The sequence below is a fragment of the Cynoglossus semilaevis genome, chromosome 7 (assembly GCF_000523025.1).
Source record: "Cynoglossus semilaevis isolate Cse_v1.0 chromosome 7, Cse_v1.0, whole genome shotgun sequence".
Lineage (NCBI taxonomy): Eukaryota > Metazoa > Chordata > Actinopteri > Pleuronectiformes > Cynoglossidae > Cynoglossus > Cynoglossus semilaevis.
The window spans coordinates 4,845,149-4,869,493 of NC_024313.1; the positions used below are offsets into that span (position 1 = coordinate 4,845,149).

Below are 24,345 nucleotides of genomic sequence, written 5' to 3' on the forward strand. Positions count from 1 at the left end.
GTGGAAGAGATGGCGTGGACATCAGGGAGAAGGTAGTGACACACACACACACACACACACACACACACAGAGGGTTGATGTTTATTATTCATTCAGTAGGTCCTGTGTTCTGTGGAAAAGTAGCCACCTAAGAATAAAGATGTCAAATAGAGTTGGGTTAATGTGTGCAGCTGGTTATTATCTTTGGTCGAGCAGCAGAGGCGTCTAAAAGTACTGGTGTCAAGGAGGGTCAAAAATAGTTTTTTAATGGGCACTGTGCTGGTAAAATGCAGCCAGATCCAGGGCATATGAGACCATTTCTGTATTTTTATCAAGACTCAAACCTTTTAACTAACCTGCAGCTGGTTTGTCCCAGACTTATATTTAGTTAATATGTTTGGTTAAATTTGAACTTGGCTTACATTTGCTTGTCTTTGACAATTTTGTTTTTTAGATACTTATGCAAAAGTCGCAATATCTCTCAGCTGCACTCTCTGGAAATATGTATCGCAGTATCTCTCAGCTGCACTCTCTGGAAATAATTTGGCTAAATTATAATTAGTTTAAACCAACATTTACAGTAGCTTTTTAATGCTTTCCTGCATAAACCACCGTTGTTAGCCAGGGTGTGAGTGTGCAGGGAAGAGGGAACAGACAAGGCGATGAGTCAGCTGTGTGATCTGTTCAGTGACCTTCATTAAATTTTACAGAGAAGTGCTAAAAGTATCCTGGTTTCTAAGAATTATAGTAGAACGTGCGAGCTTTCTGTGTGTAACTTTAGCTACGTGTAGTTGAAAAATAGGTTAGTAATTAGGAAATGAAACATATATTTATATGACACCACATAATATGGTGCTGTTTACTCAACAACAAAAAATACTGAATCACTGTTATTGGTTCCAAAGAGTGGTTCTATAAAGGGGAAGAAAAACCAGACTGAACAAAGATAAAAAAAAAATCTAACTCAGCTCAATGTGATGTCACAGAGCCAAGAGCTTCAATAAGTTAAGTTGGGATTAATGAGTTCAAACTTTGAATTAACTATAATACAATTAATCCCAAATACTATATGTTGTATGTGTTGTACTATATTTTGAATAAATAGCCCTGCTCAAACCAAGCAACAACAACAATGCTTCATTTCTTTGCTGCAATAAATCATTAATAATGTTTTATAAAGCAATTAAACATCTTCTAACGTTGACCATTTGCTCCACTACAAGAGACAATAACTTAAGTAATAATGCATCACAGATGAGCTGACAAATGTAACAACAACCTTACTGAAAAAAGCCCTTTGAAAACCCTCAGACATAACTAAGGCATGAGTAAAGAGGTGAGTCCGTCATCAGAGGGCGGAAGCAATTTGTCCAGAGAGCTGTTTACCAGTAGTTTAGGATCACACCTGACACCTTCTGTTTTTAATGAGGTCCTCCAGAAAATGTCAGCATCTCACTCAGCCTTTAAAGTCAGGCTCAAGGTAAACACAGAGTCTGGAGAGTTTGAGTCTGGGCTAAAAACCAACCCTGAGGAAACACAAACACGTTTACATTTCTAGAAGAAAAATCTTTTTTTTCTCTCGATAACGACCCTGTAGGCGATGCACAATGACTTATCAGTAATCCCCAGAGTGTGATGGTTCATTAATTAGAAAAACAGATGTATTTTGTTTGTTTGTTTTACTTTTACACCCCGTCGTATCTTATGGCAGAATTGAATTGGTTTTTAATGAGTAGAATTTGTAGAGAAATGGGAGCTCAGTTTTGCGAAGTGGACACTGTGACCGTTTACACTGGAATGAACATGGTAGAGGTTGGAGATGGTATAAATAGACTGGCTCTGTGTGTTTCTACACTTCACACTCAGAGATGGACTGATAACAGAAACAGATTTGGTTCTGGTTTTAGCCTGATTTGGGATCAGTTCCACCTGCCCCCCCTGGAGCATTTATTAGGAGAGGAGGGAGATGATAGATGTAAACAGCTTTCTTAAATAGCAGCCATGTGTTTATCCCTCTCTCACGTGTAAACAGCCATTCTTATCAGCAGTAAACATGCACATCATGTATCTGACTGGAACATGGATGCTGTTTGCTGCCCACTCAGCAATATCAGTCTTTTGAATGCATTATAGAGAATAGGCAGAATATCTGCAGCCTCATCAAGGGGCTGACCTGATCACTCCACACAGGAAAGCACTTCACTCAGCACAGCAGGGAGATTCTCTCATCCTCTGACTCACCCGCCCCCTCCCCTGGGGAATCAGAGCTGACAGATAGATGCTGTGCTGCTCTGAAACACTACAGTACATCAGCAGCAGCAGCAGCAGCAGCATCAGTGGCAGTGTAGAGGTTTGATAAAGCAACAGTGCAGCCTTGGTTTGTGCTGTGTCAGCAGACCTGCAGCTGGACAATAAGCAGAGGAGAACCTCGAAGGTCAAGAGGTCATGAGGGACTTGGGCTGTAAATAAGAACTGACTGTTGTGTCGTCCAGGACAATTTGGGTGGAAATTCATAGACATTCATAGACATTTACATCAATATAGTAAAACTATAGTACTTCGCTTTACTTTTTAGGCCGGTGTATTTATTACAATACAAAGTATTATTATATTATTTACGTATATACGTATATTTATCTTTTTGAACCTCCCCCACACTGTTATCAACCCTCACTAGACTCTATTACCCTTTACCACACAATTACATGCACAGCAGAGTTGTATAATGGCGACACGGAGCAAAGTAAACGACAGTCAAGGGGAGATGCTGAGAGATGCTACGATGCATGAGCCAATCAGTGTGAGTAACAAAGAGGAGAGCATGCTCAATTAGCCAATAGTACACTGAGAACACATTGTATTAGCCAATAATATGCTGTACACGATCTCGTCTAGGTAAACAAAGCAGTGATCGTTCACAAACATCTCAATTTCTGCCATGGGCCACTTGATGTCCACGACCCAGATGTTGTCTTTGGTTTTTGTTTTGTTTTTTCAAACTTCGCCTGTTTCGTGCGTTAAATGTTCTGAAAATACGGACTTCTGGTACTTTGTTCTTCGACTACTGACTACTGTACAACATGTGAGTTCACACTGATGTGTCTTTTCCTTCATACCTTGGATTCACTTTACAGCTGCCAAACTTTTTCTCGTGTTGGTAACACCTGCAGGAGCAGGAGCTTCCTGAAAACAAGGAAATTAAAGGGGAAGTTAGAAAATACAGGCAGAGAGCGAGGGTTCCTGCACATGAACACACCACCACACAGTACACTACACTGTAAACATGTCCACCCCTGCACATATTCATGGTGCTGTTTCTGTATATGTAATTCAGATACATGAAGTATTTAGTAACATATACATGATGTCAAATATTTAAATTATTTACTGCAATACTTTCAGGTGAGTGTACATGTAAGTTATAATATATAATTCACTTTGTCTTCATCTTATACAGCCTCCCTTTAAAACCAGTCAAGATATGAAAACGTGTAACGATAGCTAATAACTGACTACAACTGGTGAAATATCTCAAAAAATATCTTCAACACCTGAAAAGAAAAAAACAAGGTGTTTATCGTAGTTTGACGAGACTCTCCCGAAGTACAGAAATACATGTTAATGTAAAAATAGGTGATTTTATTCTATCTTGTATAACAGAGAAAACACCTGACATCATCAGTATGGTCTCTTACATGTAATAACTGGGTCAAACACATTTGATTGACGTTAAAATACGACTTGAGGAGCTGTAATTTCCGTTATTAATGTAATTCATGTGTTCCAGTAGAGAAGCATTCATTATCTCCCTTTACACTGTACCCAGGTCAGGTGAATCATCTTAACTTCACAGACAAATTAGACCAACAAATTGGTTAGAAATCACTCCACTGTAATTGGAGTCCATGTTATTACATTTTCAGCTGTTTTACCATGAGGCTCAATCTGACATTTCATGTTCAGAACTTTAACTGTCAGTAAATGCAACATATTCGTCCCTTGTAAGTTTAAACATAGGTCCCTGAACATTTAATTAAACAAACATACAAGAATCAGGAGGTCTTTAGGGTGTTATGATAAACTGGTCCTAGTGCTTGAGACAAAAAAAAAACAAACAGAAAAACAACAATGACAACAAAACTCTCCTCTGTGCTATCACAACGACAACAAAACTCTCCTCTGTGCTATCAAACCAGCATCACCAAATGTAACTCTAGCTTTTAGCTCCACAACATGTGACAAAAAGCCACTTTAGATAATAAGGAATGTTTTCACTGAGACCCTTCAGCTTCATGAATAATTTAGAGAGAGAAAGAGTCAAGTGTCACAAATATAGGATAATTAGAATTTCATCACTTCACTGGTACATGAATGTATTACACAACACTGTTGAAAGTGATGATGACATGCCTTTGGGAAAGAAGAGTAAAATGTATGTAATATGTAAAATCTAGAGTAAGTTTTGTAGAGAAAACTTTAACAAAATATAAAATTTAACTCATCTTTGTTTTTTTAATAATAGTTAATTAGACGTCAATTTCATGTTGAATGTCTGACTGAATATCAATATCTTGTTTCTGTAGTTATTTGAGTAGAAGAGTAATGTGATGTTAATTTTCTCTTTAAATATTGATCTTAATTATAACTGATTCTGTACAATTAATTTTCTCTACAGAATTTATCAGCAGAAAACCATGAGCAGCCACACTCACGACCGTTAAGTTGGATTCTGTACAATTATTTTTCTCTACAGTTTATCAGCAAAAAACCATAAGCAGCCACACTCACGACCGTTAAGTTGTGTTAAACTGCCATCTTGTGGCTTGTGCAGGTAGCATTGCGTTACTGATTAGTATCAGCCAAATACCTGCATTGCGTTACTGATTAGTATCAGCCAGAAAAATTATGAGCAGCAAACATTTTAATGTAATAAAAACAAATATTTTCCTTTCTACCTTGTACCAGAAAATTGTCCTGATTTCTGGAATTGCATCTGCTTTGCAAAAAACTATAGCTCAGCTATAATTAATTATAGTATACATATTTTTTATGCCACATTTTTGCCTGCTTATTGTTGGGCCAATATATGTATTTTGTCATTGTCCCTGATGCACAATTGGACAGGAAATGATTTATAGATACATTTTAGAGCATCAGTGTATTTGCTTTTGACTAAAAAACAGTTCTGTTGCATTCTGGGTCCTGCTGGCACATTTTCAACTGTTTAGTCTTTTCTTCCTCTCTCTATCCTGTTGTCACTCTGAATCCTCTTTAAGCTGGATTATGTGACGAAGATACTGGAGGAGAAAAAGAGGGAGAGAGACGGCGGCAGGAGAAGATCAGCGTTGTGTGTGAGAGAGAGCAGTTTGTCTAAAGAGAAATAGTGTGATACAACATTGGAAAGTCCTGGGCTAGAAATGAACCAGGAAGAAAATCAGAGATGGTTTGTCACACAGGTGAGTTTCATTCTAACTCTACAGGTGACTTTGATAAACATGCCAGTTGTACTGTAACTGCAACAAGTAATTTAAACCAGAGAGCATTTTCACACATGTATAATGTACTATGACTGTCGAGCCTCAAGTCTGAGCGTGTACTTTACTGTACTGTACACTGCAGTACGTGTGTTTCCAGAGTTACCTCGGGACACACCGTAATGTGATCATCGTCCTTTAATCTCACTTTCCTCAGTTCATATCTCATTAGCCATAATTAGATGTAAATGGAGAGGGGGTACAGGAAGGTGACTTTGTGCCTTCATGCATTTTATCATATAAAGAGAAAATAATTTGGTTTCACATGTGGCAGGAAGAAGAACCATCAGAGCACTGGAGACCAAGCATCGCTGTCACACAAACCAGACAGCAACAATGTCTCTCCTGGTCTCATCTGTCCAACCTGCCATGAGCGCCAGTACTTCCCTCTGCATCATCTTTATCATTGTTCTGCTTCCTGTTGCCAAAGCAGGCAGTCAGAACATTTCCACTCATCATGGTGGAGGCTCACAGTGTGGGGACTACATCAACCAGGTAAATGGACGGATTGTTTCAACTTAATTTAACTTTCCAATTATTAGACTTTTGATCTTATATTAAACCTTTATAACGTTGTAAAATTACAACCGAGTATCCTGCCTCCTGTTGGAGCTGGATGTGATTGCAACCCAACTGAAACAGCTACCTGGAAACTTGCAATACGGGCAACTTGAGAAAGTTAATGTTGTAACTCTTTTCAAACCAACACCATTATTATATTATTATATATTACACCATGTGAACCATATCATTTTTGGACACTGCTGTATGTCAAACAGGTACTAGAGAACGGAATGTGTCGCCTGGTGGCCACTCTGCCTCAGCAGGACCAGCACAGGTGTCCCGACATGTTCCGCTGCACAGATGAGGTTTCCTACTGGCTGCAAGAGAACGAGGAGCGTAAAGAGCAGATACTGGTGCTGACGGAGACCATCTCTGGACTGCAGCAGGAACTGAGGGACCACCGTCACCACATCAAGGCTCTTGAGCTGCAGGTGAAATCTCCAAGACCTGGATCAGCTCACAATCCTTTCAACTAATTTAGGTTCTGGGTCCAGTCCAGCTGTAGACTCAGGCGATGGAAACATTTGTCTATTAAATACAAACCGTCTTGCATTTCCATTGACCTGTGGAAACATTTTCCATGTGAAGGAAGTTTCTTACCTTCTACCATGTTATCTCAGCGTTATTGCGTTTGTTGTCTTTTGCATCTGTGGGTGTCCTCAGAGTGAGCAGAGAAATCACTGGAACATCTCCCTGGAGCAGCGTTTTCATCAGTTGGAGGTGCAGCACTCTGAGGCCTCCGCCCTGCTGCATCTTCAGGGCACTCTCATCCTGGAACTACAGGTAAAAATCCCCTTAAAGCTACAGTACGGGGCACTTGAGAAAGCACTTGGAGAAAAGACCCTAAAGGACGTTCATAGGTTTTTTTAAGTTTATTCCATGTCTGAAAACACAGCACATTAAATGATACTATCTCAACTGCACATTCCTACGTACAAACACGGCTTTAATTACGTAACGCAACTAAACGATATAAGCCTTATGAACTCGGTATATACTCTCCGAAACACATTTGGTATTATTTCCAATAAATATACACAAAATACACACGTGTGTATCCCTATCCTTTACCTTGAAACAGACACTGGCTCATCCGGTTAAGTGGCTAATTTACCCAGAAGACCCCAAAAGGTGCCCTCTAAATGCCTGTCCACATGTGCCCTAATCTCTGCATTAAGGAGACCTGATGTAATGCTGTTGTACATAAACAAATGTCAGGTGAGCAATAATTACCTTTTCGTGAGAAAAGAACCACACGGGCCCCACAAAAGGTAGGCACTTTAGGGTAATCTGAGATTATTATTATTTGTATTTCCATGATGCTGTTTGATACTCCGAAGTGAATCATTTAATTTCAGTGGTAAACATGTTCGTCTCACAAAGCCAGCCAATCAGGATCCACTACAGCATGTGTGCACAGTACTCATCTGTCTTGCATGCACGTAGTACCCTCATGTATTCTAAAATAATAGTTTTTCATATTTCATATTTTATTGTATTATACTACATTTAATTAACTTATGGGCGTCATAGATCTTGGGCATGCTGTGACAGTAAGATTATTTCCTTTCTCTTTAGAACCGAGTCCATAATCTGACAGTTTTGGTCAACAAGGTAAAAAGAAACCCTGGCTGTTCCATCAACATCCTGCGTCCCAATCCTCTCATGAGTGCGCATGAGGCTTTGCATCCAGGTACATTTCAAATAAACGTACACATCCGCTGTTCCGCCAGCAGGGGGTGCCTAATCCCACTTATACTACAAGTTTGATTATGTCCCTCCATCAGAGCTTCAACATGTGAGAAACTGTCCCATAGACTGTGCTTCCATCTACTTCAATGGTGTGAAAAGATCAGGACTGTACAGTGTGGCCCCTTCACTGGGAGGACCGTCTGTGGATGTTTACTGTGACATGGACACAGACGGTGAGTCATGCACACACCAGTTTGTATGTATACGAATAAAAGAAATAACTTTGTGACATTGAAGAGAAATTGTCTCTTTTTTGGCAGTTGTTGGCAGGTATTAGATTCCTAAATTTGTTAGTGTTTGAATAATAAATAATTAGCTTTTAATGCATATTAAAACATGTTTCTAAATACAAATTGTGATTAATCTGACACACTGGTGCAACATGTTTCTCAATACAAATTGTGATTAATCTGACACACTGGTGTGTAGCTGAATCATTCATCATCTCAGAGAAGTCATCAGACAGTAGCAGGTGTCCTCCTCTCACCATGTCTGGTCTTTGGCTCAGGTGGAGGCTGGACAGTGATTCAGCGTCGGGTGGACGGCTCAGTGAGCTTTGATCGCAGCTGGGAGGAATACAGACACGGGTTCGGTGACCTGCACTCAGAGTTTTGGTTGGGCAACGACCACATACATGAGCTGAGCTCTCAGGGAGACTACAGCCTCCGCATTGACCTGGAGGACTGGAGCAGCAAGCACATGCACGCCCTGTATCAGGGCTTCAGGTTAGTGTGTGATGTAAGAGACGGTTTCTGCACTATCAGGGATAACTGAGTAATTTTTATACTTTAATGAACAGGAATCTGTCAGTGCAAATTGCATTTTTTTTTTAAACTGGGAAAGACTGGGTCCTGACTCGTCGTGTGTGTGTGTGTGTGTGTAGTATAGAGGATGAGGATCATCAGTACCGCCTCCATGTGTCAGGCCACAGTGGTACAGCTCAGGACTCCTTCAGCTGGTACCACGACAAGCAAAGCTTCACTACACCAGACAGTGGGAACATCTGTGCTGAGATCTCCCACGGTGGATGGTGGTACAACCAGTGTTTCTACGCCAACCTGAATGGGGTCTACTACAGAGTAAGAGTACACAGGAATACTTTCCTTTTTTTAGATGTCAGGCTACTAGAGTTCTAACTTGATTCCATGATTCCACAGGGAGGACACTACACCCCTAAAGGCAGGGGGCCCCTGGGTCCTGATGGGATCGTCTGGCCTTCCTGGAAAGACTCAGACTATTATTCCCTACGAAAAGTCAGCATGATGATCCGACCACGGAGCTTCAGGAGACGACTGTCACCGTGACCTGATGGTCACAGTTGTGACTGTTCTGATGGAACAGTTAAAGTGAGTTTATCTACAGTATTACCTGTGGAGTCAGGCTCCTCTGTTCCATTGTATGTTACACACTTGGGTTTGTACTCATTTGAGACTTGCTATTCTAGCCAATTTTCATTTTAATAAAAAAATAGATGGATTACATCAATTGTAGTGATACAAAATTGTATTTAAATTACATGAAGACCTACTATATGTAAGAAAAGACCTTCCTTAAAAAAGTTTCTGTACAAGAATGCAGTTAAAAAAAAGGTATACCTCTGTATATGTTTGTTTTATACATTAAACACTAATAGTAATATAGTAATAGTAAAATAAGGATGACACTTGTACTTTAAAGTAAATTAATGCATATTCTTTTAGTATGAAGTAAATTAGTAAATTAAATTAATGCATATTCTTTTAGTATGAGTGAACATGTATAGCACATACTAAGGTACTCGGGAACTTGGGCATCTTGTTTTTAACTGTGTCAACACCCTAGGCATGTCATGCTATTGGTTGAATTTCTATGCTAAAACTAATATTTTTATAGTTTAGAAAGTAAAAAACACACACACACACACCCACACAACCTATTCAATGTATGTGCAGTTTGCCGAGCATGACTTCCTTGTTTGCTGACTATGTCGCTCACACGTCCAGCTGTACCTGGTAGTGCAAAATGGAGTAAAAGGGCTCTTTCACTTCCTCCACTGCCTGTGAGCACAAACACACTCTTTGACCCTTCACACAGGCCGACCACTCATTCTCATTCCTGTCCACGGACATGCAAGAATCTGCTGGTGTGAATGAAAGCTTTACTGTGAGACAGTGGCAGAGTTTGTGTCTCACATTAAACAATCACACACACACACACACACACAGTAGAAGCTAAGGTCTCAATGAGTACAAATCATTGTTTAATAAATCAAAAAAACAATTATTGCTCCTCTCCGAGTTGCACTGTATTGAAAATACTTCTATACATAAAATAGTATCTCAGTGACAAGAAGCACTTTATAGGTCTGATACAATATTATGTGTCTTGTATATATATTATATAATAGGAAAACAAAACCATAAGTGAGCTGAGATTAGCGAGTGACTGAAAGCCGGGCAGTGAAAATACACGAGAAAATAATCCATGACAGGAAGAATATTCTTCAGAGAAGGGCGTGTCTGACATTTGGCTTAAATGTACAATGCAAAAAATAATGAAGCCGTCATTGAAATCCACATGTCGTCTTCTGTGCTGACATGTAAACGGCAGAGTGGCTGTGCACAGGCCAGGGAAGGAAAGAGAGGGGGGTTGAAGTTACTTCACAAGCTCTTTTGTCATCTTCATCTAGGGTTTAAGGCACATAGGAGAGACGGGAAGGAGGTGGAGCTTCCTGTTAGCTTTTGGGGAAGTGCAGGATGAAGAAGACTTGGTTTTGCAGGCACTCCACACAACAACACACACAGCCACATATCTCTTACAGTTAATTCTATTGCTATTTCTCGTGATGATAGAAAAGCCATGGGCCAACTCGCATATATTGAAAAAAGTTCTGCTCTGATCACATGAGCTTACGTTTAAAAATCCTCCCCAGAGGCAGAAGAGAGAACTGCTTTGGTTTTTAGTGCATAAATGCAGATAATAATTTGCTAAAAGATTAACATTTATTTTATTCTAACATGAAACAAAGATGCAAAAAACGTATATTTAGCAACAATTAGCGTTAAAAAAAAAAGCTAAATTACATCATAGTTAGAGTCATAATGAGAAAATCTCCAAATGATAACTGGAACTCAAATGTCCTTCTCTTACAAACTGGACAGACCATGTACAGAGGACAGGATGTGTGTAAACAGTGTATGTTTTTCTGCTCTCTATGCCAACTCACTTTCTCACACACACACAAACATTAACAAACATACCAGTGCCAAAGTCTTTTCTGGCTGCACATGCTCAAAAACATTTTTTGGAACTCCTCACCGTAGTGGACAAATGTAACTGTCATAAGCCGTGTCTGTAAAGACAAGTGAGGTAAAAGCCAAGCAAAGACTGAAGTGACATTTAAATTAGAGGGAGGAGATAATCACGGAACTGTGAGCCAATATGTTTGATGAAGGATGAGCTTTTTTTTGTAGTGCGACATCTTTTCACATGGTCGTGAACTGACTGTGGGCCTGCCTCAGCTTTGCAGCAATCTGGGAATTGAAATGTAGAAAGAAAAGAGAAAAAAAAAACAACATGAATACAAACTTAAAAGGCAGTGGAGAGGCTCCAGTGGGCAGACATTGTGTAGCCTTCCAAGGTGACAAAGCGACCAATAAGAAAAGCGTAAATCGGTGTAAATTCTAATTGCCTAAGATAAATGGTCAATAAAGAAGCCTTTACCGTCTCGTAAAACTTTGCTTGTTCCTCCAGGTACAACTGCATGACCCTGTTGTAGTCATAGATACGGTTGCTGTGGAAATGGTTCATCTCCGCTGATGCAGAAAAACAACAGGAGGAAGCAGAGTGATCAGAGAACACTTCAGGATAAAGAGGCTGCATCAGTGCAGTGGCTCTGGCTCACAGAGTCCAGTACCTTGTAAAGAGTAAGACATGGTGCTGACTCGTTTGGCCATGGTCACCTTCTCCTGCGGGGTGATTTTACTGGTGGCCACCAGCTTGTCACCCTCCTTCACTTTGTCTATGGCTGCCTACAAAACACACAGAACACAGGAGACAATCAATATTTGAGTACCTCAGATCATTTACATAAATATTTTTTTGTATTTGTTTGTAAAAGATATTTTCACTGTATATTTACTAGCTTTTGGCATTGTTTTGGTCTAATGTCAATTACATTGCTCAGTATTTCTACCACCATGGTTTCAAGGGACCCCCCTCCCCCATCCCAAAAAAAAGGGAATTGTGTAGAGGACACCTTCTCCTCATTACTATGCAGCTGTAATAAACAGTTATGCGATGTGATGAACGCAGGGCTGGACCGTGGTTGTAACTTTTCTCTTAAATACCTTGTGGACTCCAATGGTGTCTGGAAAGCAGCCAAGAAGACCTTTATACTCGTTGTTAGTCTCCATCAGGCTGTGAAGATCCTTCTTTGGCTGTAAAAGGTAATAAACACAAGGCAGAAAATGAATCTGAAGGTGAGAGAGGAAGTAAATGTTATGAATCATAATCATGGAAATATATTTGGTTAGTGGCGACTGACATTTAGGCAGGTGTCTGGCTGAAACCAAAAAAATTCCCAGAAACATTTTACTTTTTGTCGTGTTGGTGTATGTAGATTTTTCTCAATTCATCTTGATTTATTCACACAAATTCTCAATTCATCTTGATTTATTCACACCCACCCTGTGATTAATCAGAATATATGTTTTAATTGTTTGACAACCATACTTTCGTTGGCTACGGTGTTCAAAATAGCTTTACTTCTCAAAAAAAGAAGGAATTGATTTAACAACTATGATAAGGCTGGAAACAAGGTTCAGAGTTCAAGAGCTACATTTGTTATGTCTTCTCCTGTGACCTTCATGGACCTTTATGATCATGACATTGAAGTGAAGGACAACAACAATGTGGTTGATAAAAATGCCTTAAATAAATCCCAGGATGTCTTGAGACCCTGGATGTCAGACAGTTCTTATCCAGAGACAGGAAGCTACTACAGCAAATCAGAAACAGGATGTTTGCTGTAGCCGACCTTTAAAATAAATGTCTGTTTCAATGTGATTCATGCATGAGATGAAAGATGTGATATTTATAAGGAATAATTTTAGGGAAATGTAAATGAACGTTTTATTCAGCAGCTACGTCACAGTCCAAACTTACCTGCTCTGCAACCAACTGTGCAATCTCCTCGTACGTCTTCCCCGCTGCGGTCATGGCATCCGTCAGCGTGGACTCACCTAAGAGATTAAATCATGTCACAAGGCTGTTTCTAAAGACACCCTATTTGTCTAATACATTTAAAACACATTTCCACATCACAGATCATGAGGAGGGAACCAAACCTGCTGTTGCATTGTGGTTATAACATGCATTGACTGCAGCAACGGTAAGAAAAAGTACAAAAGGAACTGTACAGTACAGTATGTGAAATAACACCTCAGCTTAAATAACATTTAATTGTTACCTTGGTATCCACTGCTGGTGAAGACAGAGGAGAGGTTTTGAAAAGCTTTTCCAATTCTCTGGTACTCTTTGGGTAAAGCTGCAGAAATACAGAAATTAGAGTGTGAAGTGTGAATGGAGTTGACATAACACTGAAGCTAACAACAGCTTCTTTAATGTAAACAATGATTACTCCAGAAAGGGTTGTTGTGGTCTGTGTGGGGTTCGGTTTTACATACGTCCTGTGCATCTCTTCCAGTGCTCATGTCCCACTGTCAGGATTTCCTTCACGCCGTCGTCCATGGCTTTAGTGAAACGACTGAACTGCTCACATTTCTGCTCCCTGTAAATAAACAGCATGCAGAACGTGAACCAAGCAGACATTAAGGCACACATGCGCGCCCACACAAAAGTTTTTACTCACACTTCAATAACATCCATATCCGGAGCTTCAGGCTCTATCGTGGAGAATATCATCACTCCAACAGTCTCGTCTTTTTCTGCTTTTCTCTTCCCCATTTTCCAGTCCTGGAAGAAATTGCTTATTTTAATTTGTAAAACAAATACAAAAAAAAATAAAACCTCCAGTTTTTACTGATATTTTTATACCTTTACCCAGATTATAAAAATGAGCTAAGTTACCAAGTAAAAGTATTGCTGATACCTTCTCGTCCTTATATGTGAGGAAAAGCTGGAAAACTTCACTGTTGGAAATAACGGGGTGCCTGCACATCCTGGTCATCCAGCCCTGCAACCGCTCCATCCGCATTTTAATAAACTCCTCCTCAAAACGACCTGAAGAGACAGTGAAGACAGATGATCAGCAACATCAGAGTTTACAAACGTCCATCTTTTATTTACAGTCAGCTACGACTAACTTACCTGTCACCTGTTTGTCTGGTAATGAAGGGATGGGGATGGCTGACCCATACTTGTCAAGGAGCCGCTCGTACAGCCAATCAAAGTGCTTGTATCTGTGATTGACTGGTCTGTTTGTGGTCTGTTAGATGTTACAAACACATTATCTTGAAATTACTACTTTGAAAGACAACAGGAATGCAGTAGAAAGGCCTGGCCTAAATACATGTCGTGTTTTATTAAACTTTCGTTACTTACATTTGGTGTGATTTGGTACTCGATGTAGCTCTTGAGGCCATACATCTTAGAGCCTTTCTTGGGATCTGCCACCACACAGTCGAGCTGGGTTTCTGGGTAAAACCAGACTGCTCCCACCTCCCCCATCTAGGAGTGAAAACATTGCAATGAGAAAAAGGGAAACAAAAGAGAATGCAGTCTATGACTGTTAAAAACACACATTTGAGATGAGTAAAAATGTTTTATTCCATTTTTGTCTGCTCATATCTATTCATGTGTGTCAAGTCACTTACAAAAGGGTTCAGAGATAACTTACATAAACTGGTAACCTGTCCTTGCTCTTAGTGAGCTGTTTACACAGGAGGTAAAGCTCCGGGCCAGACTTGGAGAAACCAGGAAACCTGTTCAGACAGAGGAGACAACAGAGAAGTAGCTGTTATTGATTCTCGTCTTTAGGAGAGCAGTGGAGAGAGTATTGATGCTGCCCAGTGAACAGACTCTCTGAACGTCACAGTTATTGGATTTCTACCACAATGAAAGATAGACACATTTAAACTACGGCCCTGAGTGGAAGGCCTTTTAAAAAAGTACATTTCAATGCATCTTCAAAGAGAATGGAAGATGCATGGATTTGTCAGTACTGAGGTTTTATAATGGAGATCAACAGTAATGAGAGCAGGAAAACGCTCAGTACAGTATTTAATATTTGCTTTTAGGACTAGAATTGCCTGTGGTGAATATTTATATAAAAAAAAAATTTAAACAGCCCTAATTTGCTGCTTATTAAAAAAACAAACAACTTGCTTGTTGAGGGAGATTTTCATTGATGTAGCGTGGGCTCCACCTCTCTGCATCGCCCCGCTGTCACCTGCTTCTGAGTCAGCATAACCTGCGTTGGACTTCACGTCGTCCCACTCGTCGTCCCACTCGTCATCTTCTGCTCCTGAGGTCACAAGTACAAACAGTATAAACATAGATAGATAGATAGATATACTTTATTGATCGTAGACTGGGAAATTACAGAGCACAGTTTGTTTTATAGTACCGTACGTACTGTGGGTACACAGGCTATTTCTATTCTTTATCAACATGACTCCAAACTGGAGTTCTCCTTCATTTTGATACTTAATTGTGTGAGGATTTCAGAATTAAAGCAGTTCTGAAACAGTTCTAACTCTCCATGACACACACACCATGCATTCTTGTGTATGAAACACTTGTACAGCACAGAAACCGGTCTGTGTTCTGACACAGAACCCACTTCAATCATTGACGTTCTTATCGGTTTTGTTTGTTCATGCAGACACGCTAAAATACTCTGCGGTAAAAGACCGCAGATAACCAGTTAGTGTGATTTCATTTATCAGTTAAACAGGTGAGCATATTCCCATTAAAGCACCAGTAAATATAATTTTTCATTACATTTTGAATGACTAAAATTCAACGTAAATTAATTTTAACACACTGCACCTTTGTCCAAGATATTTCCATGTGTTCATTTTGTGCTTTTCGACTCTACAAAGCCACGTGGATTACATGAACAACATCACTCTGTGAAATTCTCTAAATTTCAAAGCTGAAACACAACCGACTATTTGTTCAACATAAAACAAAGTTAATATTGTGTTAATATCCAGATGCCACCGCATTAAAAAAGGCACATGCGTAAATGAGTTAGTGCCGGTCTTCAATGATGTTCTACTGGATGAGCATCTCACACACATACACACACAAAAACGAAGGCATGGACCAGGGATATCATCGAATACCTGTGTAATCAATAAGGTAAGGATAGGGGTAGATGTCTTTGACTAGAGAGAGTCAGAGAGAGAGACAGAGAGAGACAGAGAGAGAGAGACAGAGATTTATTAATGCTCTCTCTTCTTCATTTCTCCATATTTTCACCAAGACAGGAGGGGAAAAAATGCAAGTCAAGTAATTTATCCGTCTGAGTCAAGCGTGAGACAAAAGTTTCCACAGACTGCCACAAACAGAACCAGGACTTTGTGGTTGTGCCAGTTATTTGCTTAATCCGAGCTTTTTGTTTGTTTTCCTCAACTTTATTCTCTATTACTATCACAGCAGGATAAAGGTTGTTACACCCTGTTATTGAGTTAAAACATCATTTATTTTCCTATCGCTGGTCTATGATGCAAACCCCACTTGACCTACATTTCATGAAACAGGGGTTATATAATCCAACTGCTGAACACAAGATGTTCTTTTTCAATAATAATATGTGGAAACAGTGAGAAGAGAAAAAACGATTGAGCTCATGTAACCTTTTTTTTTTTTGCAAAACTTTTTAACAGCTGTGTTGTGTGTTTTTACTCTGTGGAATGCAGCAACATCTGTCGCACTTAAAACGAGCAGCACAACAGAAACCTTATGTCTGATTGAGCAACTTTGTTGCTGCATTGTCGTATGATCCACTTGTTAATCACTGTTTCTGGTTATATCTGTAGTAGGCAGAAGGACAACATCTGGGAAACCGTCCTCCTGCAACACCTTCTATTTTGGTGCCACTTACATATTGATTAGTAAACAATAATTTTTCAGTTAATCCAGATAAGATTTTCTCAGCTTAGAGTGAAATAGTTTCTGGTCACAATAAAACTTTACAACGTTATCCCTGAAGTGCAATAATATTTGAATCCTTTGAACTGGAGCGATTCTGTGAAAATGTCCGACAGAAGAAACACAGACTGGAAAAATATACAGACCGCAAATGCAATAAATAACAAGTCAGAAGAGGAAATTCAGTGAATAAATAAGTAATTCATCATGACTGCTGTTCTTACCTGGGCCCTGGTAGGCCTGAGGGTGACCCTGTGACACAGAGGCCCAGGGGTCAGAGGCTGTTCTCCCAGTCTGGGTGCCCTCTGGATTGGAGGCCCAGTTGTTGTTGGAGCCGCCCGAGGGGTCTGTGTTCCACGCCGACCACGGGTCATTACCATTGCTAGCCTGGAAGAGAAAGAACAAAACTTTGGTGGTAATCTAGGCCGGGAAGAAGCAGACAGAGAGGAGATCCTGTACGGAGACGGATGACGAGAGGGAGGCGGAGGGAGAGGGAGAGAGCGATCACGGAAAGTAGCTCGACCTTGTTTGGAGTCTGTTTATCAGGACAACAACATGCTGCTTCAAAATATTTAAAGTGGACTGGTAAATGATCACCACTTTATTGTTGACAGAGTGATTTGTTGCTCCTTAATCACTCATGCTGTTACTACAAATTTCACAAATTGAAGAAAAATACCTTGAGGTCATTTCTAATATTTAATGCAACTTCTTGCCATTACTTGAGAACAGACCCATTTACAGTACAATTAGCTTTCATGTGCATGCAAATGCACCAGAGTACATTTCTGCTCTTATGCATTGCAGTTAGCTGTGTGCTAAAAATGACTGTGATTTAATGCAGGGTCATAAATTGGTAATGCTGTGCACATCCACACTGTAGACCAAGTTGATACAGGGACAATGAAAAGCATTAGTGCTACTGAGGAACAACACTCCAACGGTATGTACTGGATTCTGCAGCTCATTGAAGGACAAGTCTGTCCATTTAAAACAATGCTATCAAACTGTAGTGAAAATGGACAGATCCGTATTAAATCCGTAATTCTGACCATTGGCTAAAAGAAAATGTGCAAGTTGTGACTGTATGTTTTAGAGTGATTAGTCAATCAAGAGTGACTGTGACTGTGTAATTTTGGTAATTCACTTGAGAGTTTTTACTGAACTTTGTCTGACAAACACAACTACATTAAATCATGAAAACAATGAATTCTTATTTACAAGGCCTGATAAAAAAAAAGTGCATTACCAAGAAAGTACAGATCTCAGTTTCTATTGCATTTCATTAACTTCAGCAAATGTGTTAATTAATGAGGCTTGTAAAAACGTTGTGCTAATTGTGACCATTTACATGAAGCGTGTTGAAGCTGATTGGTGACCTGAGTGTGAGACGAGTACATGCTTTTCTCAGGTTGTGAGTGGAGACGGACGGGATTTGTCCAAACGGACCAAACAGAAGATGTGGGTAAGTGGGTGGGTGTGGGTGGAATTTAGTCATGCCATGCCCAACACCTCCCGGTGACGGTTACCTCATTAGTGGATGAAAGATAGGGAATAACTGGGGTTTCTGGGGTATCAGGCAGGGGATTTAAGCCCCCAGTGTCCACCTTCAGAGGAAAAATGTGACAACATCACGCAGTGGCCAAGAACGATGGGTTAGGGTGATGAGAGAGAGAGAGACAGAGAGAGGGGGAGAGGGAAGGAGAAAAATAAGAGCAAAAAAGGAAGAGATGGAGTTGATGAGGTGACAGCTGACACATATCCTGCTTTGACTCAATCTCTTACGATGCAAATTCTCACTGTTCCAGCGGTACACTCACTTCAGTGGAACTTCCTGACTGCTGACAATAAAAGAAAACACAGGCGTTTTATGCTGCTTATCCTATTTTAGAGGAGTTAGAAAGTCTGCCTCGGTTTGACGTGACCACATCTAATCTTCAACAGCAGCTGCTCTCACTTCTGCATCTGCAGGTTCACACCAGATGCTGAGACGTCAGTACAAGTATCAGCAAAGACTTCTGCTTTTTCTTCTTCAGCCACACTTTTAACATTCACTACTCAGTCACAGAACATGGGAGGTGTCACGTTGCTCCTGTCATGATGATAAAAAAAAAAAATCTATCCGAGTAGGTATGAGTGTACTGTACCTGATTTTGAGCAGGGGTTGATGCTGGAGCATAAGCATCGAAGAACGCAAGGTCTTGAGATGCAACATTTCCAACACTCGGAGTAGGTGCTGTGGTCGCTGCCGGTGGGAATGATGATGCCGACTTACTGAACTAGGAAGAGAAAAAGACAAAAGCAGTATTCCACTTTGATCTAATTAGTAGTAGTTAAAGGTACATTCCTCTCTACTTATGTGATTGAGTCTCCTTGGATTCTCCTGTGTTTTTAAACTGGTTTTCCGTTTAGTGTCAGTGACACTTTAATTCATAGATTTGAATGTACTAGGAAAGTACCACACTTTATTTTGGTTGCTACTTTTTTTTCTGTATCCTTTTGCCTTGGCAGACAGCATTTTTTTCCCATGTGGAATAATCTGCAAGTGAATTTGTCATTAGTGGTTTCCTTCCAGCTGGACACAGAATGAAAACAACCGTAGGGCAGCTGGAGAGGTAACACAAGTTCAATAAAAGCCCTGTCCATGTGACCTTGTTTACAGACTAACAAAGTCAAAATATCCCCTTTATTTCTCTTTGTCTCGTACACACCCTACACTAAAACATCAAATGCTCCTCTGAGTAAACTGACTTATGGTCAAGCTCTTTCTTTGTCTCCCTGTGTGAATATCTCTGCAGTGAATCATATCATCAGGATGAAGTAATGACATTTGGACAAACTGGACACAAAGACCTTAATCAGCAAAACCCTATAGGCAGCACATCCTGTTGTGGTTGTACTTTCAGTATCTATGTTTGTGCACTGATAGGGAAAGTGCAGCTTATATGACACTTGTGCTGTAAACGTTTGTCACATCACAAAGGTTTTTATTCTTTCTTTATGCAAAAATTTTAGGTATCTATGTCTTTTAGTCCTACCTCAATGTAGTCCTCTGGTACAAGTCCCACCTCCCCTCTGGAGTTCTGTGCTTCGATCCAGCCTCCGCCAATATTCTGAGACAGAAATACACACACTGGCATGAATGACTGAGACTAACAGAGTCTTATCTCAAATGAGAGTCTGAAGAAGTGATCTTTTTACTGATAATTTTACTGATTTCAAAGGAAAATACAGTCAAGAATTAATTAATACTGTCGTTAATACTGTTGTTTCAATTAGGTTTCTATTTTACATGTTGTTAAGTAACTCAGCAATAATCTGACCTAACCAGATGAGCAAGGAATCCAAAAAGACCTGCGCATTAATAGAATTATTCCCACTCTATTTATTTAGTGTAAAAAAAACATTCTGTTTCCTGAAGCATTGGTCCTGAGAGGAATAATGACACAGTGCCTGATTAGAACACAATGTAGGTCAACACGCACACATACACAGACACAAAAACAAACACACAGAGAGAGAGAGAGTGACCTTTGAACTGTTAGCAGCTACCTGTAATGACATCAGGGTGACTCCACTCCTATTCCCCCACCCCCATTTCTTGTTGCTCTTTTGTATGGTTTAGTAACCCTCTGTGTTTACAGACAACCTGAGGCCATGCAACATGGACACTTTCAAGTTTACCCTCTTTTACTAACAAAGAGAAGAAAAGTTAGGAAGAAAGGAAGACAGGTTACGAAACACAACACATGTAGAGTTAAATAACTGGTAAAATAACTGGTGTTTGAAGGTGTTTGAAGGGGAAAAAAAAGAGAAAAACAAGAGAATTAACCTGATTCTTGTTACTAATAAAAATGGATCTAAATGCAACAACAAGAACTAACAACATGAGACATTATAGACGATTTCCTCACACCAGCCCTGTGTGTCGTCTCATTACAGTGACTGAAGAGAGGTCAGAAGAAATGGAGCAGAGATTTACCTTGTTGGTGACAGTGATCGTCTCTCCTTCTCTTACTGTCAGCTCATTATTTCCAGGTTCAGCGGTGAAATCATATAAAACCTGTGCCTGAACACAGACAGGTGTGTTGAAAGAAACTTTTATGGACTACACGTATCAATCCACTGTTGTACATGTATGTGAACAGACAGACCTAAACGTCCAATAACCCTGAGGGGTTTACACATGTGAAATATGATGTGAAATATAAACAGTCAAACAAGAACAACCAGCTCTTCTGGGCTGCTGTTGCAGACTCTGTGAAGTGAAGTGAACACCAGTATCAACCAAAAACAATGGCACATCACTCATGTCACCTAAATCACATTATTAGAGAAACTCCAACTACTCATCCAGTGTTTGACAGTGGATTTAAGGTGCAAATCCACATACATTTAAATGTACACGTCAAAGATGTACTGTTGTTTTCCTAAATATTTAACTCTCTCTATTTGATGAGTGGCGTTGACCAGACAACATCACATCCACAGTCCAGTGATTATTCAAATTTAAATGAGATTAGCAACTGAGACAAAACAGAGAAAAATTGTAACTCTTTTTTTAATCCCTATTTCGTTCCATCTGGTTTACTATTTTCAATCAATTTACTGTTTAATAAGAAACCTATTTAATTTGTTGAACAAGTTTAAAAACAGGGTTTCACAATCATAACTTATACTTACACAGTACCTGTGACAATCTACCTTTGTTTATTGACTAGTGGTATAACAGTTGGGAGTCAGCTGACCTGCAACTCCCACAACTCAAGGATTTTCAAACAGGAACAACATGAGGGAAAATACCTCAATCCTGAATGTTGCTGTCTCACAGTTGGACAAGACACAGTTAATGTAATAAGGGAATAAAATAGAAAATTATTTTTCCCTTTTTAATCCCTCACACATAGCAGTGTACACTAGTTACTCTGATTTCAAAATAATCATATCACTTATTTTATCATTTGTTTTTAGGCAATCAATTACATTTCAACATTTGAAATAATGCAGTAAAATGCGAAGATTTATGACTGAGACTGCAGGATGTTAGGTTATTGCTAATAAAAAAACTTTCTGTATAATATTTACCTACTTCACCTTAACAAGATGTATTACATATATATTTAAAGCAACAATCTTATTAAAATTGCCAGGAAAATAGCTGACATCAACAGCAACAGCAATGAACTGCATTTCCCAGAATTCTTTGGGAAGAAGAAATGACCCGCAGCGCTAAGGTAGTAAAATGTCACAAGACACTTTCTTAATGAGACACATTTTCCATACACTACACAAAATAACGACGCCTACTCTTTTCACTTACTTATGCATAAAAGTCATGGTCACAGATCGTTACCCATTTCGGAGGCAGATTCCGGAAATGTGTGTGTGTTTTTCCCCACTCTTCGTGTTTCTTATCTACACAAGTGTTCCACTGTTAAACTAAACCCACAGACAGCTGCTCTACAAGTTTAGAAGTTTTGCTAGAAACGCGTAAAACAACACAATAATAATAAATGAACTAAGTACGACAGGCCAGGGGGACGTTAGAGGAGGTTAGAAAAGTTGTCAAACGTACCTTTAGCGCCATTGTGGAAGCATTGATCAATCATTAGAAAAACAGGCCCTGTGGTTTGTCTGGGATCTTCGGTCCTCAGCAGGACATTTCAACCGCCGAGCTGCTGTCAAACTAAAATGAAGGAACACACGACGCGTGCCCCCGTAGCGACACAGAACCGAAGCACAATTTTTTAAAAACCGCTGTGGCTGTCGGTTTAAAAACGCCAGAAAACACTGGTGAAAAAAACGTTGTGAGGAGAACGGTCTGTGAGAGCGAGTGTAAATTTGAAGCTGGGCTGACAGAGCGGAGGAGGGAGTGACCAGGCGCAAACCGGAAAGATAGCTTTTACATCCAAAACGGCAAGAAACTGCTGAGAAATGCTGCACATAATTCCGTAAAAATAAAAGTTTATGAACTCTCTTAAGATGTCACATACCCTTAAAATTCACAACAATGAACCTCAAAACTGTACATTTTAACCATACACAACAAATACAATAAACTGTACAGTCATCGCATGTTGTAAGGACCATTAATTTAAATATTTCAAATTATATAGTATAGTTTTCGTTCGGTATATCTTGAGGAAACACAACAGTATAATAAAATAAATACTGTAAAATTTAATTAAAAATGTAATGTATTATACTTTTTTAAAATGTATAATAATTTTATTGATATTCTACTAACTATATTACATTCAAATAAACTGGCAAACCATACAGTTACAAAATAGTTTAAAAACGAACAAAAAAATAAATAATTACAAAAAATAAGACCGCTTATATAATGCTTTAATAATAAAATCAGTATACAGTGTATGTTATTTTACAAACCTGTCCGTATTTTATATTTTTTTCCAAACCAATAAATATAAAGTTTCGGAGTGTTTACAAGACTGATTGACTGACTCACTGTTTGAGTGTCTGACAGAGCTGACGCCACTGCTCTCAGGGAGGGAACCTCAACTGCGTTTTCAAATGCTGAGGTCGTCCTCTGTTGGTAGCAGGTTACTACTACAGCTTTCAACCCATTAAAAGGAGGCTGAAGTTTTGATTCCTGGAGAAACCCTGCAGAGAAATGTCTGGTGTACTCTTTTTGTTAGTTTCAAATCTAAAAATGTTTAAAAAAATTCACATAGTCTATATGATTTATTTTGTTAACTCTAAGATCATAATACCCTGCAATCATTTTGATTAGTAAGACGATTGGTGTCTAGTAATATAACGCTACAGATGGTAGTGTTTTTGGTGTAATTAAAAATAATACAAGCAACATTTAAATCTGTAATCCAATAACTTGTATACACTTTAATGTGCACAAGGCAATGTTTTATTATGGCAGTTTTGCTTCTATTGACATTTATAAAATATTTAAACTGTATATTTTACTATATCTACAGTATAATGCATCCCTCACCTCGCCAACACAGCTGCCATGAGGATCAAATCTCTTGCCCTGGGCCACACTGGCATCAGATGCATGTCTGGAAATTAAATCCCATTCATGTCATTCCAGATGGAAAATGACTCACCTTCCTATTTCTTTACAGCTACCCCTGGATGTCAATAAAAAAAACTTGATTTTACAAAAGATCCTTTTTTGTCTCAGTATGTTCTCAAAAGCAATTCAGACAAAGTTGCTTAGTGTCGACATACAGTAGATACTAATCTGATGAGTACTGTATGCACAAACTCTGAGGATATTAGACTCACTTTGGCTTCACCTCCCCCTGTGATGTGATTTTTGTAGTACTTAAATACTTTAATTATACTATACAGTATACTGCAACAATTCTTCCTAACTTTTTCTACTGTATTGTAAAGCCACACCCAAAAGTCACTTCAAAACACCAATGAA

The 24,345-nt window shown here is 39.3% G+C and overlaps 3 protein-coding genes across 5 annotated transcripts in view; 1 reads left to right on the forward strand and 2 right to left on the reverse strand.

Moving 5' to 3' along the window:
* Positions 1-6,797, reverse strand: part of kcnk2b (potassium channel, subfamily K, member 2b) — a 35,830-nt gene extending 29,033 nt beyond the window's left edge. For both annotated transcript variants that reach the window (XM_017033721.2, XM_017033720.2), the window contains exons 1-2: positions 6,678-6,797; positions 3,096-3,162 (exon numbers count right to left, since the gene is read on the reverse strand). The gene's annotated coding sequence lies outside the window, so the exon portion shown is untranslated. The remainder of the gene's footprint in view (positions 1-3,095; positions 3,163-6,677) is intronic.
* LOC103380865 (angiopoietin-related protein 1) lies at positions 5,420-9,473 on the forward strand. The gene is made up of 9 exons (XM_025057049.1): positions 5,420-5,435; positions 5,788-6,008; positions 6,293-6,508; positions 6,741-6,860; positions 7,656-7,770; positions 7,865-8,002; positions 8,338-8,554; positions 8,713-8,908; positions 8,987-9,473. Exons 1-9 carry the CDS (start codon positions 5,420-5,422, stop codon positions 9,131-9,133), a joined length of 1,386 nt encoding a protein of 461 aa, XP_024912817.1. The 3' UTR covers positions 9,134-9,473.
* A 572-nt stretch (positions 9,474-10,045) lies between these two features.
* On the reverse strand, positions 10,046-22,803 carry snx9b (sorting nexin 9b). Of its 2 annotated transcripts, XM_008312933.3 has the most exons (19): positions 22,504-22,803; positions 20,911-20,997; positions 19,967-20,041; positions 19,076-19,207; positions 18,458-18,535; positions 17,153-17,315; positions 15,156-15,294; positions 14,668-14,752; positions 14,373-14,498; positions 14,139-14,256; positions 13,921-14,051; positions 13,681-13,784; positions 13,496-13,599; positions 13,279-13,356; positions 12,975-13,051; positions 12,158-12,247; positions 11,725-11,839; positions 11,532-11,623; positions 10,046-11,341 (listed from the first exon to the last, which is right to left on the reverse strand). In XM_008312933.3, exons 1-19 carry the CDS (start codon positions 22,513-22,515, stop codon positions 11,294-11,296), a joined length of 1,854 nt encoding a protein of 617 aa, XP_008311155.1. In that variant the 5' UTR covers positions 22,516-22,803; the 3' UTR covers positions 10,046-11,293. The 2 variants fall into 2 exon arrangements, with proteins under 2 accessions (XP_008311155.1, XP_008311157.1); XM_008312935.3 differs by lacking the exon at positions 18,458-18,535 and having other exon boundaries at positions 22,504-22,802.
* Between the last annotated feature and the right edge of the window lie 1,542 nt (positions 22,804-24,345).

What these genes read in the sequence shown, in the direction of transcription:
- LOC103380865 (XM_025057049.1), top strand. An exon ending in TCAAGGCTCTTGAGCTGCAG is followed by an intron (nt 6,509 to 6,740) that starts GTGAAATCTCCA and finishes GGGTGTCCTCAG; the next exon opens with AGTGAGCAGAGAAATCACTG. An exon ending in GCCCTGTATCAGGGCTTCAG is followed by an intron (nt 8,555 to 8,712) that starts GTTAGTGTGTGA and finishes GTGTGTGTGTAG; the next exon opens with TATAGAGGATGAGGATCATC.
- snx9b (XM_008312933.3), bottom strand. An exon ending in CACAGTTGGTTGCAGAGCAG is followed by an intron (nt 12,248 to 12,974) that starts GTAAGTTTGGAC and finishes TACCTTTTACAG; the next exon opens with CCAAAGAAGGATCTTCACAG. An exon ending in CATGTCTTACTCTTTACAAG is followed by an intron (nt 11,624 to 11,724) that starts GTACTGGACTCT and finishes TTTCTGCATCAG; the next exon opens with CGGAGATGAACCATTTCCAC.